Source organism: Mustela nigripes, chromosome 2 (assembly GCF_022355385.1).
Source record: "Mustela nigripes isolate SB6536 chromosome 2, MUSNIG.SB6536, whole genome shotgun sequence".
Taxonomy (NCBI): Eukaryota; Metazoa; Chordata; class Mammalia; order Carnivora; family Mustelidae; genus Mustela; species Mustela nigripes.
In genome coordinates, this window is record NC_081558.1 from 32,055,631 (window position 1) to 32,073,026 (window position 17,396).

General features: G+C 42.6%; 1 protein-coding gene across 4 annotated transcripts in view; it reads right to left on the bottom strand.

Annotated features, from left to right (window-relative positions):
* The window catches only part of PRICKLE2 (prickle planar cell polarity protein 2), a 319,924-nt gene that overhangs the window by 87,064 nt on the left and 215,464 nt on the right, over positions 1–17,396 (bottom strand). For all 4 annotated transcript variants that reach the window (XM_059390095.1, XM_059390096.1, XM_059390097.1 and 1 more), the window contains one exon: positions 3,784–3,967. In XM_059390095.1, the coding sequence (XP_059246078.1) occupies positions 3,784–3,967 (184 nt within the window). The remainder of the gene's footprint in view (positions 1–3,783; positions 3,968–17,396) is intronic.

The window sequence follows — 17,396 nt, forward strand, 5'->3', positions numbered from 1 at the left end:
TTTGGGTTTCAAAATCACTTTGATTCAGTGGTTCTCAACTAGGGTGCCCAACCCAGCCCCCTGCCAGAGTCACAGGGCACTGCCTGGAGATATTTGGTCACCCCAAGGTCCTAGGGAACAGGTGGTATATGCTACTGGGATCTGGTGGGAAGAAATCAAGGAAGCTGCTAATCATCCTACACAGCATAGGACAGCCCTAACAGCAAAGAATTATCCAGCCCAGAATTCCAACAGTACTCAGGTATGGAAATCCTGCTCACCATTTGCCTTTCTTCCAGCTTGTTCAATACCCTCCAAATTTTCTTAAAGTACCATCTACTACTGTAAACTGATCACGAGAACATCTCTAGAAGACAGGGCATTTATTATTAACTGATTTGAAGACAAACTAGAGCTCAAAAAAAGACAACAGCCAGCCAGTCAGGGCAGCTGAAGTACCGGGGGGCTCTCCAGATGACGGGACACACCGTGCCTGAGGTGAGCAGAAGGGAAGGATCCAAGCAACCTCAATGATGACTTTTCAGTCATTAAAAAATCACAACATAGACGTTACTCCTTTCTGGCATAATCTATTACATTTATCACTTTTTGCTCTATTTTAAGGTCAGGTTTTGCACTAGTAGGGTTTTATGAAATTAAATGCCCTTATTCAAAAACACCTCCCATTTAGGGTACTTCATTGAAGGCACTTAAGGTACTTAATTGAAGGCATTTCTCAGAAGAAACAGGATAATAAAGAGTATCACCTGAAAGTATATTAGCAACCCCATGATCAGGAAGTCAAATGAAAGGTTTCTAGCAGAAACAAAGGCACATGACTCTCAACCCTAACTGGTCTTTGGCATTTCCCCTGGAGCACAAAGCATTTAACTTTCCCTGTAATTTCTTTTGATAGAAAAATAAATTTTCTTAAACCAGTGATAACTAGACATGCTATTAAATATCAACATTTTTAGTAAAAAACATACAGGGTCTCAAATTTGCCTAATCTTAGGACATCCTACACAGCTTTTAAAAAATCCTTAAACATATAAACAGCTCCATAAGTAATAAATTTTAAAAGATCTCATCATTTTAAAATTTGAATTCCATTTCTTTGAGGCAACATGATGCCTTCAAACACCTTTAAATACAGACTCCCATTTTATTAGGCAAATAGACAGCCCTACAAACAGGTTGAAGAGGAGTCTCTCTAGAGAACAGCTGCCCTTCCAAACCATCTGTGTCACACAGGTTTGAAGAAATTCAGGGAATAAAGAAAACCATCCAAGGAATAGCAGAATTATAAGAGATGGGAATATCCATTCATTGGACATAATTCAAACCACTTATTTAATAACATTAATTGCTTTCTGTCAAAACAAATCAAAGTTGTTTCATGTTTCCCCAAAACATGCATTTTGGTTAAGTGAAGCACCCTCCAAAATTACTATCAGTACTCACTTTCGGAACTGGTGAACCAAACCAAGACCCCAGCTTCTGCAACTGTCTGTACGCTTGGGCCAAAAAAAAATTTTCTTTGTGCCTAAAAATCATAGGGTGATGTTACATGGTCTTAGGGAAGAGTCTACCTAAGCAGGGAACCCCAAATAGCGTAACTTCACAATTCCAGGGCCCAATTTGGCAGAAAGCAAGGTGAACAAAAGGAAGATGGGTCTCTTAGAAGCGGCTGGAAATGAGGTTAGCAAGAAAATGAAATAAGCTCACAGATGTATCTAGTTGTGAAAACTCCCTGCTCAAACACTGGAGGCAGAATGGTGATGCCAAACAGAGATCTTCAGTCTCCTGCTACCTTGTTAGTGTTCAGACAAACCTAATCAAATACTCTCATTCTTCTGGAGCTTACTCCTTAATAAAACAATCTTCACTGAAACAGAAGGAAATAACTATATACCCTTAACCTGCAAACCGAGAGAAAATGTTCTTATTTCTTCTTCCTGATACCTCGAATCCTCATGGAGATTATTTTCTGTGAATGTTTCTGTTCTAAAACATTTTCTTCCTTATAAGAATAAGAGCAGAGATCACAAAAATGGAGTGCCTATAGGGCTTACAAAGGGCTTCCTCAAGACATAAATATGAACTTTCACGTAAAAACTAATTTTTAAGGATTAGCAACTAATTCAAAATTTAAAATAATACTTTGCTAAACAAATCCTACCTGGGTCCCAGATTCCAGGTGCCAATTTGCGACCTCAAATATTGGAAGAAGAAAATGAGAAACGGCTAATCAAAGAGAAATTACTAGGGAGGGGTCTACTCTTGAGTTGGCGAATTCTTGGGTCTTCCCTCATCAAAAATAACTTTTTCTAGAAGCATTATCGCACCAAAAGTCCCTGACTTTAAAATCTCAGGACATTTTAAGCTTCCAAACATTCTGTCGGACATGAAGATCACTAGAGACAGCCATTTTCTGTGTCAGAGGGCAAAACTAGGGATCTCTCACAGATGGTGAGTGTCCGGCTTTAAAAAAGGGGATTCTAAACCAACATGAGGCTGGTGAAGAAGAAAACTCCAAGGACAGTGCAGTGAAACAGAAAGGAACCGAGGTCATCTGATCGAGTCAATACTTGCAGCCTGTAGGTAGTGCCAAATATTTCAGGAAATGCCAATGTCTTTCTTTGTAAAGCAAGGCCAAATTTAGTATTTAAACACAATATATATCACTGGGAAGAATAAGGCAAATCCTTACATCCTCACTCTTTTAACAAAGAATCTTAAAGATTCATGGCCAGTGTCGAACTCCCTTTCCCCCATTCAAAAATCAAGTTTCCCTAATGTTTCAAAGCCAGCGTTTCTGAGAAGTTTCTGGCCAATCTTCTGTTGACAGCTAATAATGGCACTCCAGAGTGAATTAGCAGTGGCCCCCATAGGACTCAACTTCACTGCTTTCCTCAGCGCCCACTGGCGCGCTAGAAGTCAACCTAAGGACCCCCAACCACTTCTCTGACTCAGCAAAGTGAACTCTTCCTTCAGAGCTGGAATGAGGAAGGATGGGCAGGACAGAGATAAACAGCCCAAACCCTGCCCTCCTCATCCAGAATGGTACCTGTTTGCCTCTTTTTATGTTGGTGGAAATACAAACTGGTGCAGCCACTCTGGAGACCCGTATGGAGGTTCCTCAAAAAGTTAAAGATAGAACTACTCTACAATCCAGCAACGGAACTACTAGGTATTTACCCAAAGGATACAAAAATACTGATTTTGAGGGACACATGCACCCTGATGTTTTATAGCAATATTACCAACAATTGCCAGATTATGGAGAGAGCCCAAATGTCCATCGACAGGTGAATGGATAAAGAAGTGTTGGTATATGCATACCATGGAATATTACTCAGCCATAAAAAAGAATGCACTCTTGTCATTTGCAATGACCTGGATGGAGCTAGAGTGAAACAAGTGAGTCAGAGAAGGACAAATAGCATACGATTCCACTCATATGTGGAATTTAAGGAAGAAAACAGATGAACAAAGAGGAAAACAAAGGAGAGGTAAATCAGAAAACAGACTCTTTAACCATAGAGAACAAACTGAGGGTTGCTGGAGGGGACGGGGAGGGGGGTGGGGGCTGTGGGGAATGGGTTAAATGGATGATGAGTATTAAGGAGGGTTCTTGTTTAGATGAGTAGTGGACGTTGTAAATGAGGAATCACTAAATTCTACACCTGAAGCTAATGTTACACTTTATGTTAACTAACTGGAATTAAAATAAAAACTTGAAAGAAGGGCAAAAAAAAAAAAAAAAAAAAAAAAAAAAAAAAAAAAAAAAAAGAATGGTACCTGTTCAGGCTTCAGTCCCGGCGGGATCCAGGCGTACTCCTCCAAGGCGCAGCCCGAGTCGTCGTCTGACGTGGAGTTCCTCTGGAAGTCAAACATGAGTTTGCTGACAGTCTTCTCCATCTCTAGGGGCATCACTGTCACCATGTGCTCCTCCTGAGGGCACTTGCAGTGCAGGCAGATCTTCCTGCAAAGAGCAAAGGCAGAAGGTGAGAAGGAAGGCAAAAGAAACTATTGTTCAACCAGCCCTCGGGGTCCCAAACCATAAACACATTCCTGGGCAACTGCCTTTTGGCAGGAACGCCTAGAGCGGCGCCCCACAGCCCGCCTGTCTTCTTGGAAGGTGTGGTGCTGCACGCGTGGAAACGTCACGGAAGGTCAGAGGCCACCAGGTAAGCCTCATGAGAATGTTCGAATGTGGACTCCAACCTGTTCTTCCAAATCAATATCCCAAGAGCAACATCAAATATCGTTTACTAGACAGAGCGTGGACTATGGACCATGACTGCAATTTTCTTGACCATACTAGTCATTAAACAGACATAATACATATGCTGACTAGAAATATTACCAGTGAACTTAACAAATACTGACAACATACCATTTTCATAAAAGCTTCCTAGCAGCTACGGAAATGGAAGCGTTTTTAAAGAGACCTGCAGGTGAGGTTTTCTTTCCGAAAAAGAGCAAGAATATGTTTTCCCACCAAACAAATCTGGCCCCAAGATCTAATGGAAATGACATTTTCACCTCTACTAAATATCCCCGTAGGTTTGAAATTCTCATCAAAAACCCAAATTTTTCCTACATTGGTTGTTTTTTTTTTCTTTTTTAAATATACAGTAGGAGAGGATCATGCATGCGAATTATTTCAAAAGGTAGCAGCCAAAGATAAAATCTCTCCTCAAAGTTGAACATTTCTCTTTTATGGTTACCATCGGTTCCCTTTTCCATGGCTACAGAAATGATGAAGCAGTAAAAAGGTTGATGTCAGCAGCACAAAAGCATTTCTAGCTTCTACCAGTAAAAAAGAGAAGAGAAAGAAATCAAGGAGGAAAATTTTTAGAAAACGAGCTGTTCTCTGTGGTACTCAGATCTTCAGGATTAGTTTCAATAGTATCTTATCCAGGCAACGAGAGGGTCCAGAATCCTAATCCCCATATGTGCCTAATTTTTTTGACAACAGCTTTGTTAAGATAGAATTCCCATATCCGAAAGGTCACCATTTTAAAATGTACAGATCACTGGCTTTTAGCGCACCACCACTACCTCATGCTAGACTGTTTTAATCACCCCAAAAGAAACCCAGGGCACATTGGCAGTGACTTTCCACATTCCCCTTCCCCCCAGGCCCTGACAACCACTAATCTATTTTCTATCTCTATGGCTTTGCCTGTTCTAAATTCCGTATGTATGGCATCATGTAATACATAGTTTTTTGAAAGTGGCTTTTTTTTTTTTTTTTTGCACTGTAGGATGTTTCCAAGATTAATCCGTGTTGTAACATGTGACAATCCTTCCTTCCTTTTTACTGCATTGTAATATTCCAGAGTCTGGTTAAGTTACATTTTGTCCATCCATTCTTCAGGTGAACATTTGGATTATTTCCATTATTTTTACTTTTGTGAATGCTACTGCTGTAAATATTTATATACAAATATTTTTGTGTGAACATAGGTTTTCAGTTCTCTTGGCTATACACCCAGGAGCACAACTGCTAGGTCATATAGTGACTTTATGCTTCACATGCTGGGGAACTGTCAAACTGTTTTTCAGAAATAGATGCACTGTTTTACATTCCCACCATTAATATATGAGTGTTTTATTTTCTCTACATCATTCCCACACTTTTTAGTATCTTTCCACTGTTTCCATCCTAGTGGGAATGGAGTGGCATCTTATTGTGTTTTTTTTTTTGTTTTGTTTTGTTTTGTTTTTTTGCAGAATGGATAGATTCTTAATTCCTTAATAGCTAATGGCACTGAGAATCTTTCTATGTGCTTATTATATATCCTCATTGGAGAAATGTCTGTTTGAACTCTTAGTCCATTATTAAAATTGTTATTTGTCTTTTTATTGTAGAATTATAAGCATTCTTTATATGTATCTCTGAATACAAGTCCTTTATTAGAAATAGAATTTGTAAAAATATTCTCCCATTCTCTGGGTGATATTTTTTGTTTTTAATTGGATAAACACTTCCAAATTTGTTCTTTTTTCCTTTTTTTAAACACAGCCTTTGGGAATTTAATTAATTAGTTATTTATTTATTTTTATTGGAGGAGGGCAGAGAGAGAGAAGAAGAAAGAAAAACTTAAGGAGGCTCCATGCCAACAAGAAGCCTGATGTAGGAGGGCTTGATCTCACAATCCTGGGATCGTGACCTGGGCCAAAATTAAGAGTCGGATGCTTAATTGACTGAACTACTCAGGCGTCCCCAGTTTTCACTTTCTTGATGATGACCATTGAAGCACAAAAGTTTCTTATTTTGATAAAGTCCCATTTTTCTTCCGTTATTGCTTGTTCTTTTGGTATCTTATCTAAGAAACCACTGTCTAACTCGAAGTGAAAAAATTTACTCCTATGTTTTCATCTAAGATGTTTATGGCTTTAGCTCTTATATTTGGGTCTGTGTTCCATTTTGAGCTAGTTTTCATGCATGGTGTCAGGAAGGAGTCCAACTTCATACTCATGTAGTTATTCAACTGTCTTAGCATCATTTGTTAAAAAGTCTATTCTTCCTCCATTGGGTTGTCTTAGCATCCACATCAAAAATCAGCTGATCATAAATGTAATGGTTTATTTCTGGATTCTCAGTTCTATTCCATTGAGTTATCTGTCTGCCTTATGCAATTACGACTCTGTCTTGATCACTGTAGTTTTGCAGCAGGTTTTGAAATTGTGAATGTGAGTCCTCCAACTTTGTCCTCCTTTAAAAAAAATGTGCTAGCTTTCCCCGGTCCCTGGCATTTGCATCATGAAATACAAATTTTAGGACGAGCCTGCCATTTTCTGCAAAAATCCTAGCTGGAATATCGACAGGAATTGCACTGAATCTAGAGATCAATTTGGAGAACATTGCTATCTTAATATTAGATCTTCCAATCCATGAACAAAGGATGTCTTCACATTTATTTCAGTCTATTTCAATTTCTTTCAATGCTATTTTGTGCTTCTCTGTCATAAGTCTCACATATTTTTTAAAGTTTATTCCCAAGTATTTTATTCTTTTGGATGCTATTTAAATGGAATTTTTTTGCTTAATTTCATTTTCAGATTATTACAGTACAGAAACACCAGCAGTACAGGCACATTCATCTCGCACCATATAATCTTGTTGAACTTGTCTTTTCAGTTTTAAGAGCATGATGCGTGTGTGTGTGTGTATTCCTCAGCATTTCCTGTATACAAGATCATGTCATCTGCAAACAGAGACAGTGTTATTCTTTCTTTTCCAGTTTGATAGATTTTATGTCTTTGTCTTGCCTTATTGCCCTGGCTAGAACCTCCAGCACCATGGTCAACAGAAGTGTCAGTGGTAGACATCTTGGTCTTGGTCTTGATCTTAAGGAAAAACATCCAATCTTCTACCATCAAGTATTATTTAGCTGTGGGCTTTTTACAGCTTTTACCAAGTTGAAGAAGATTCTTTCTACACTAGTTTGTTGAGTGTTGTTGTTGTTTTTAATCACAAAAAGGTGTTGGGTTTTGTCAAATGCTTTTTTCCAACCATTAAGATGATCAGTTGGTTTCTGTCCTTACTCTATGAATGTCTTGTGCCTACATTTTGACACTGAAATGTACTCAAGAAACAAAAGTGGTTTAGTTCAGCCAACTTGGGCTTGTTAGATTCTCCCACTTCCTGCTTTTCATCAGATTGAAAATATACACAAATAGAATGCACACTTGGATCTGGTTTGCATCTCCAAACTCAAAGAGGTTTCTTCCCAACCCAGGCTGCTGCTTTCAGAAATAGAGCCCATTTTAACAGTAACTCTTTAATTAACCAGCTACTGTAAAGAAGTCAAGGGTGTTAGGAAGTGGCCAGGGATTTTTCCCTCCAGTTATTTTTACATCAGTTAATGACTTAAGAGGAAACAAAACAAAACAAAAAAACATTTCAGTGTGTTTGAGTAAATTTAGGAAGCTCTTTGGTGATTCACGGCTTATACTAGACAGCCATACTTTTCAAACAAAATGTAGAATTTTTACCAAAGTCAGTCTCCAGAATATTCATCTGTGCAACCCATGTATCCAGCAGTGCAGGGAAACAGTGTCATAATACAATAGTTAAGGTCTGACGGACATAATCTAATGAAGTGAAGATACCCGGGAGAAGAAAAAAGACAAGAAGAAAACAAAACACAGAATTGCAGAACCAGACCCAGAATGAATCTCACTGAGTGGAAGACAACAGAGAAGGGGAGCGGGCTAAGGGCCGATTTTGTCACCATCAGGCAACCACAATGGGTCAGGCACTGTTCTTGCATTCTGGAAATCTAACCAAAACAAGCAAGGATCTCTGCCTTCTTAGAACCTGAGCAATCCACTTAGCCGATGATCTGATCAAATAGCACAGTAAAGATGCTGGGCGCTAGGGAATACAGGAAAGGTGAAGCAGGATGAGGGTGATTGGGGAGGGCGCACATAGGGGCAGAATACATAGCATTTGGCTTACACATGCCTTACACGAGCCCAGATTGGTACACCAGCCCTCCAAGAAAGAAAACAACATCCCCACTTCCCAGAGCAGAAATGGAAGGCCCAGCGATACCAAGCAACATGTTCAAAGTAAACCCCTAGTGGTGAGTGGAACAGAGACTCAAAATAGGATTGACCTGGTCCCTGAGCCCCAACAATTAATGGCAGAAAGCATACCTGATCCCAACCGCAGAATGCGCTTTTTACCCTTGAACAATAAACACATTCAGAAAAAATCAAAATCAAAGAGAAAACAAAGAGAAAAGAAAACAAAATGGTAAACAGAAAACCATGAGGACCTCCTGTGTTTTTCCTGCTAGCTGCCTGCCTTCTACTTCTCATTCATAATTAACAGGCACTCCTACGGCAAGGCATTTTTATTTGCAAAGAATTTTCAATCTTTGAGTGATTCCATGACAGCCTTTGGAAAGACAAATTTAATTACCCCTGTTTACAAATGGGGAACCCAAGGCCCAGACACTCAGAAAGGAGCAGAGGGTCAGAAATAGGCCAAGCAGCTTTCTCTTGATCCCCATGTCTCTCTCCCCCTCCTGGCAACCATGTACACAGCAACACCCAACCACTCTCTCTTTCGACACACTGATTAAAGCTTTTCAGGAGTGTGTGGCAAAATATATGATTTGGCTTAAAAAAAAAAAAAAGACATTTATGAAAATAGAACCTGATAGTATAGCAGGATTTCATTAAAAAAAAAAAAAAACAAAAAACAAAAAACAACACTAACCATATGAAGTAGGTACTCGTGGCATTCTGTCAGAGTTGACATGTTACCTGCACATAATTGGGCTTTTGAATGACAGGTTTCCAGGGAGGAAGGCAGTATTCCGAGAGCAGTGATCCTGCATTTCCCTTCCTTTCCTCTCTCCGCCGGGCAACCACCCCTGCAGCCCCCCCCCCCCCCACCCAAAAGTTGCAGCTTTTAATGTATTTGCTTCCATATCCAGAAGTCATGTTCTGCTTTTTCTTAGGACACACAATACTGGTGGGCAGGTGGAGGCTCTCTTTCTAACCATCTCTGAGAACTCTGGTCATCTGTACCCATGGCCACACCATTTGGAGAATAGCTAATTTAGGCTAATTACCCTACCTACCGTGCTGTGGAAGAGTTCATTATAAATAGACTGGGTGCCTGGCGGGGCTCGGGTGTGTGGCCGGGGGTGGGGGGGGGGGGGGGGGAGTCTCATCTTGGAAATGTTGACAGGTTATTTACAACACTGATCCCAGAACCACAATGTCTTGTTTTGTGTGAGAAGTGATAGGATGAAGGCACAAAGGGATCCTCCTTTATAATGCGATTCTGACAAGTCGGTGTCCTGAACCTCAGGATTCTAGATTTGGATGGCACTGTAAATATCATTAAGTCTTTTTAAAAAAAAAAAAAAAAAACTTTCTTTCACCCTCCTGCTCCCTTTTTTTAATGAGAGGAAAATATCTTTTCAAAAGAACTCATACGTGAAATCTCGATATAGAAACAGAGCTGCCCAAGTTGATGTAAGGAAAGGAGACGTGGCCTGTCTCAGGTTCAACATGCTTTCCAAACTCCAGGCATTTTCATGGCCTTAAGATCCCAAGAACATAAGTTTGGAAACCAGCACACTTCCCTCGAGAGCTCAAGGTCATTCCTAGCACTTAGCAAAATGTGAACTAGATGCTCAATATTCTGAAAGATGATGCAAAGACACCCCCCCCCCCGAAAAGAAGGCTATCAATGACTTTCAAAAGACAATTCCCATCATGAAACACTGCATATAAATAATGATTCTAGTCATGGGAAATGACATATCTGGTTGCCAAGACATTACATGGAGATGCTTGGGGAGGAGTGGGGTAACCTCGAAACTCAGATTTGATAGATCTGAGACAGGGCCCAGGAAATGCTTTTCTCCCAGCATCCCCGACCCACACTGGGAGGCCACTCTTCTGATGCTGGTCTTCCAGTTAGAAGGGAACACTGGAGTCAGGCAATGGTCTGAAAATGTGAAAACATGTGTGTTCTACCAACATACCCGAAGGTCTCAAGAACCCTGGACAACACACGTTTTTAAAATTGTTTCAGGGAACCTACAGTGAACCCTCCTGACTGTCATGCCTTAGACTTTGACATTGCTAAGCCCACCTGTCACTCCGCTGGGTACCCATCGAGGCATGGGTATATAAAGGTGCTAGAGAGGGACAGTATCACATCAACAGCCAGAGGGGTGACTCACTGCCAGCCCTGCCACCTGTCCTCCTGCCTTCCACTGCCCCTGTGCTGTGGACTTCTCTGTCCCAAGTCCATGGCCAGATCAGGTTCAGGCCACTTTTTATGCAAAGTATCAAAGGGCAGACTGCTTAAAGGGCAACTTGGCCACAAGACATACTAAGTGATTGATAAGGAATGGATAACCCTAGACGTGGCCAAGGGGCCACGGGGCAGTACCTCAGGCTGCTGAGCTCAGAGTGGGGAAATACACCTTTGTTAAAGACAAAAGGGATAAAATAACCCAAAGTCTTCCATAGCTTTTTGCTATGTAAATGGATGGGTCCTCAGTATTTGAATTTTTCCATGACTCCAGATCACGGAAGGCAAAAAAATAATTTATTTATTCTTAACAAGAGGAAAAGGGGGAACCTTTTTCTCCACATTACAAAGTTACTGCTTCCTTACCCTTTAAAAAAAAAAAAAAAAAGCACACACTTAATGTAGGAATCAGGAATTGCAGATAAGCAAGAAGAGAAGTATTTTAAAACACTCACAATCCCAGGGATAATCACTGTTAAACAGAAACAGCTGCCGATCCTCTCTTTTCCCTCATGTTAAGAAACTGGAGACCAGATTTCATTCTCTATGTTCCCCATCAGCGAGTACCAAGAGACAAGACTGGCCTGGAATGACAAGGCATGAGCCAGAACACCCACACACGTACACACAGCACTCTCAGCAAAGAGAAGGGCATTATTCAATCCAGATAAGTGGGTTTGTTCTGATCCAGTGCCCCCTTAACGGGATTAGAGAACTTACTTACGTAGCAAGGAAGATGCCAGCAATGTGGGAATCACATATATATTTATGGGTATCCCATAGTTAAGTTAGGTCCGTCAGATAAAAACACATCTGAAAACCAGATTTCAACAGCTATCAACTTTCAATTTTCTGTGCAAGTGGGGAAAGATGGGGCATGGATAATTTAAAACCACTAAGCCTTGGCTGTGAATTGGGTCTTTATACCTCGGTCACATACTCTCAATGCTGCGGCAACTGACATCACTTCAAACCACCTGGAGGTTCCACCCTGGGCAGGACGGACTTGGCAGGAGCTAGGCAGGAGCTAGACAGGAGCTCAACTTTCGCAGTCTGCTCTGTTGCCCAATTTCCTTAAGTTTCCAGCCTAAGATGAGGTGAACGTTGTTCTGAGTTCCTGTCCCACGGGGATACCTCCTCTGAGTCTCCCTAGAGGGAAAATAAGTGTGTGGGGCGAAAAGAGTTTTTACTGGGCTGCAGGTTGCCCCAAAGTCAACAAATGAAGAGACAGTGGGTGCTGTTAGCAGCAAAGGCATTGCTGTGCTGTGTTGCAGGTGAGCTGGTAGGAACCATAAGTGGGTTCTGCCTCCCCTAAGATACGGCTGACATGAGCCTGTTGTGACTAAGGCAAAGCTGTCAAAATGGCGCTCTGACACAGAACACCAGCTGTTTCCCTCCAAAAACATGGTCACGTGATTTTATAACCTACACATACGGCTACTCCTGCCACCTCCTGCATCCTTCACCAAATACACGTGGAGGATCGGAATGGTGGAAAGGCAGGCAGGCAAGAGAGACCTGGGCGGAGGCTGGCTTGAAATAAAGTCAGGATGTTCCAGTTGGTGAAACTGCCTCACGAAGGAGCAAGGGCTCCGTATGACAGTTCCGACCTCCAGGCTCCTTCCTCTCCACTGCTACCACACCCGCTTTCTGACCAGAGAACACGAGGTAAGGGTGTACATGGCCGATGCGTTTCTACCCCTAGCGTCATTTCTCACATTTACGGAGGATATATGTTGTTCGTATGATCTTTGCATCGTTTATCTGACTTCTTTTCTCAGCAGTCCTGTCGAGTTAGTATTTGAATTCATCGCACAGATACAAAAATCAAGGCTGTCACCTCGTGGGTGAGTTCACTGAAGTCACACAGATGAGAACCTACGTCGTCTGCTTCCAAGACAAGGGATCTTTCTACCACCTGGTTGTAAACAGAGGAGCCAGGTCTTCCTTCCTCCATGCATCCTTCCATCCTGCCATCCATCCATCTGTCCATCTGTCCATTGATCCATATCCATCCGTCCATGCAACCTACCCACCATCCAAGCAGACAGCAGTCCATGAGCTTCTACGGTATGCAAGGTGCACCATAAGATGCTGGGCACAGGGTGCTGACAGAGACCTACAACGCTTCCATCTCGTGGAGCCTAGACTCCAGTGGGGAAGGCAGACAAAAGGCAGATAAACAAACAGGTAAACTTGCCATTTGTGGATTGTGGAAAGTGCCATAATGGAAATAATCAGGGAGATGAAGCAGAGGGGGTTTGAGGAGGGGTTAGGACAGGCCTCCCCGCCCCAGTGACATCTGGGCTGTGATCAGAATACTGAACAGGAGGCCACCCTGGGGGAGCCTTCTCCAGGCAGAGGAAGGCAAGCACAAAGGCCCTGAGGTGGGGAAGAGTGCGGTGTGAGGCGTTCTCAGGAGGTGGTGCGTGGCCTCCCCTCCCCCACCACAGTCTGCCTCTGTGACAGTGACCACACGGGATGTGCCACTGCCTGCCCCTGAGCTCAAGCACAGACGTGACATTCAGGGGACGGCAACAACGAAGTGTGTGCCTCGAGCACACGCTTCTCCCTCGTCCCCTTGTCCCTGGAATCCCTCTGTCCCTCCGTCTTGATACCCAGATATCAGCACATCCTGTTATTGGCAGCCCGACTGGCTCCTTCGTTCCCTCCCCGCAGCCACAATACGTTGTTTCCCCCGCTTTCTGGCAAACACTCCATCTGAATGAGGGACCCAGGCATGAACCTTGACACTTGCCATGTCTGGAAGCGAGATTCCTATCTCTGTGAGAAAGGAAAAAACGGTTTCCTAATAAACACAGAAGCTAAAGGGCGAGACCGTGACAGGGCCAGCTGGGTAGGAGGAATGGTGTGTGCTGAGAGCCAAGACCACGCTGCCTGGCCCCATCCAAGTCCCTGCCTTCCGCCCGGGGTCCAGTGGCTCGGGCCATCTGCGCCGACAGGAGCTTCTCTCTCCCAGGCGCTGCCAAAGTTGGTAGAGGATCATTTTCGGTGGCAGTGGTTTCCTCGCGTCTTATGTCAATTCATATCTCCATGAGCAAATACACACTGCTCCCTACTCTGAATTTATCTTGTAATTTCCAAGCAGGAGAAACACATTCCCTTTGAACGATCAGCCTCCTGCACGACCTCTCTTCTTTGGAACCTCTCTTACCGTACTTTGATTTAGGACTATGACGTGTCAATAGCTGAAGGATGGTGCCTGAGATTGTCTGTCCCCAGAATCAGAGCCTTAGGAGGTATCTGAGTGTAAAGAATCATAGGGGTTGATCCCCAGAAAATCCTGACAGGGAAATCGAAAAGAGAATTGGGCGACGGGAAGGATGCCAACATAAGGTAAGGGACAGGCTGCAGCGTTGGACAATGGTGACCCATTTCAGCTGAGGAGCTGTGGAAGATGGTTTGAAACACTCCTCAGAGAGGAGCCCAGTCAACCAAGCTGGTGAGTGCCAAGGGGGAGGAAGGGAATACCAACAATGTTCGCTGCAGGCAGCTTCATTTATTAAACAATAATTCACTGAACATCTATGTACTATACATCCCAGGAGGTATTGTGAGGGATTAAAACAAAACAAAACAACAACAACAAAACCAAGAGGCCTGTCTGACTGGGACACAAAGATATAAACACAAAGAGCTAAACCACAGATATCAAAGTGAAGAGTCCTTTGGGGGGACACTGAGGAGAATGTCCTTGTTTCAAGGAGACAGATGCTGAAATATGATCAGGGATGTCTGTCCCTTATTTTCACATGGGTAAGCTAGAATATTAATAATATATATGCATGTGCGGGGAAAGAGAGAGACAACATGTAACAAATGTGGCAGAATGTTAACAACAGAGAAATCTAGAAAAATATATGGACGTTCACTGTCCTGTTCTGGAAACAACTATGTAACACTGCAGGTTTTCAAAATCATAAGTTTGAAAACAAACCAACTAGAAAGTCATTTTCTGTGGCTTTGCTGTTAGGAGAGTTACTAACGGAAAACCTACCATGTGCCAGGCACTGTGCTACAGAGAGTTTCTGGTTACCAAAGAGTCAGGGAGGGCTCTTTTGGGGAAGCTGGACCTAAAGGTTGCCAAGTAGGAGGATACTAAGCAAAAAGAGAAGGAAGGAATATTCCCAACAGGTGAATGAAAGACATGGAGTGGGAGAGAAGAAGGTGCCATCAAGATATGGAGAGCAGTCAAAGATGGCGGCAAGAGGGCAGGTAGAGAAATTACACATAACAGTCCATGTGAAGGAGTGTTGACTTTGTTGTAAAAATGTTCCCTGGCCAGTGAAGCATCTGCCTACCAAACACACAGCTAGCTAATTCAGCATCATAATGAGTACACACAGTGAGCCCTCAGAGGAGAAGAGCTTGGCCACGGATGTTGTCTCCATGGCAACGCTGCTACCTGCATCACTGCATCCCCAGGAAGGGCTATGGGTATCTACAGAAGCTCTGATTTCCTTAGCTGCCTGTCAGACCCATGGCTCTGCGAAGAATAAACTGAGGTAGATAGAATGGTTACTCTTTCTGGAAGAATTGTTCAGCTTCACTTTGTCCACATGCTATCTGTGATTTTATGACACGTATGTTTTGCTTCGTTGGTCATTGAGCAGAGTAAGTTCTGAGAGCGTTTCCTTTCCAGATAAGTCCTTCAGGAGAATAGTTTTTGAAGAAGTAACTGCAAATTGAATTCTAACACTTGCCTTCGAACTTCAAGGCAAGGACTGGAAGATTCCACAAAATATCTCTTTGTTTGCCTTATCTTCCATGCCATCTGCTGATTGTAGAAGTTGGCTAATCTCAGGACAACAAGATCTGAGGCATTAAATATTGCCTAGGTACTTAAAGGCAGTATATAGTACAGTGGATTAAGATCTTAGATTCTGGAGGCACGCTGACTTGGGTTCAAATCCTAACCACTACTTTATTGACTTGCTGCTAGGATCAGATGGTGCATACACACAGCATACATCAGGTAGCGAAAGCTGACTGTCTGCCACTATGTCACACCCTGTTCTATACGGAAGGATGGCAAATAAAACAAGTAAAAGCAGTCACAGTTCCTTTCTCTAGAAGTTACTCTAGACCCAACTAATGTATTCCAGTTAGGACAGAAAATAGATCAATGGAAAACTGGGAGCAAAGAAGACCTTTCCATAAGTCTTTATTAAACACCTACTATATACTTAAAGGTGTGCTGGACTAAGCAAGTAACTCGATTACAATCCTTACCCAAGGATTACTTATCTTTAGCATGCTTTTGATATTTCAAGGTCACACAAATGACCTTCTTTTCTAACCAAAATACAGTAAGGTAGAACAGGTTACATATTGAATTATTGACCCCGGGCCTAATCAAACACTTTAGAAAATACCATCCATTTTCACTCCTGGGAACCCACTGAATTACCTTTATGACACTCTACAAGGTTAACAAGAAGAGCAAGGGCTAGAATTGTTCTTTTAGAGATAAAGAAAGTGAAGCTCAGCGACACCAAATGCTATGGTTGTGAGTGTCCAGAATCCCAAATACTTTTTTCTTTCCTGAGCAAGGGAGGTAAAGCCCATTTGGTTCCATTTCTAGGGTTTGATTTTCCCAATTTTTCTTTTTTTTTTTTTAATTAATTTATTTATTTGAGAGGGTGAGAGCACATATGTTGAGGAGGCAGGGGCAGAGGGAGAGATAGAATTTCTAGTAGATTCTCCACTGAATTCAGAGCCTGGACCAGGAGGGGTGATGGAGAGGTGGGGTGGGGGGTTGGTAGGCCCTTAATCTCATGACCCTGAGACCACGACCTGAGCTGAAACCAAGAGTCAGATGCTCAACTGACTGAGCCACCCAGGCACCCCAACTTTTCTTTTCAAGAAAATATTTTGATTGTAGGCTGGGCTCTACACTAAGCACTTTCCACCTTTCCTTATTCAGTCTTCAAAGCACAGTACGGGATGGAAATTATCGTTCTCATTCTCATTTTAGAGATGGGAAAACCAAGGCTCGGAGCATTTCTGGAACTCACCCCAGCTCCCACGGCCAGGAGGTGATGAAAACAGGACTGCAAACCGAGATCTGCTAGACTCCAGAGCCCTTCACCAAACACCTGAATGCCTTTTTGATGCCCTTTCAGACTGACGGGACCGGTCCCCTAATCCATGTAAAACAAGTTGTGCTTTTCTCCCTGTTCACATAGAGGCCCCCAAATCACTGGCAAGTCATAGGAAATTCTTAAGTGGCTGCTTATTAATAACATTTTCAGTTTATATTAGGCTGCCTTTCATCCAGGGGAACTCAGCCAGCTCCATACACAGAGAACCACTGAAATGCAGCCATTTCTGGTGTGGCGGGGGGCCAGCTGGCAACAGCTTCCCTCAGGGGCTTGGCTTGTGGGGATTCTGGCAATGGTCACACCCTTCAAAACTTGACAGGGGCCCTTTAATATCCATGCTGAAGAGCTTGAGGCAGAAACTTCCCAGAAATCCATGTTCCTCAGTGAATGAGGCCAAAGGCTCAAGACAACCCCAGCAGATTTGGAAAATGAGAACATCAAGAAACTGGGTATTTACCAAATACTGAAGCTGGAAGTAAAGCCCCTGG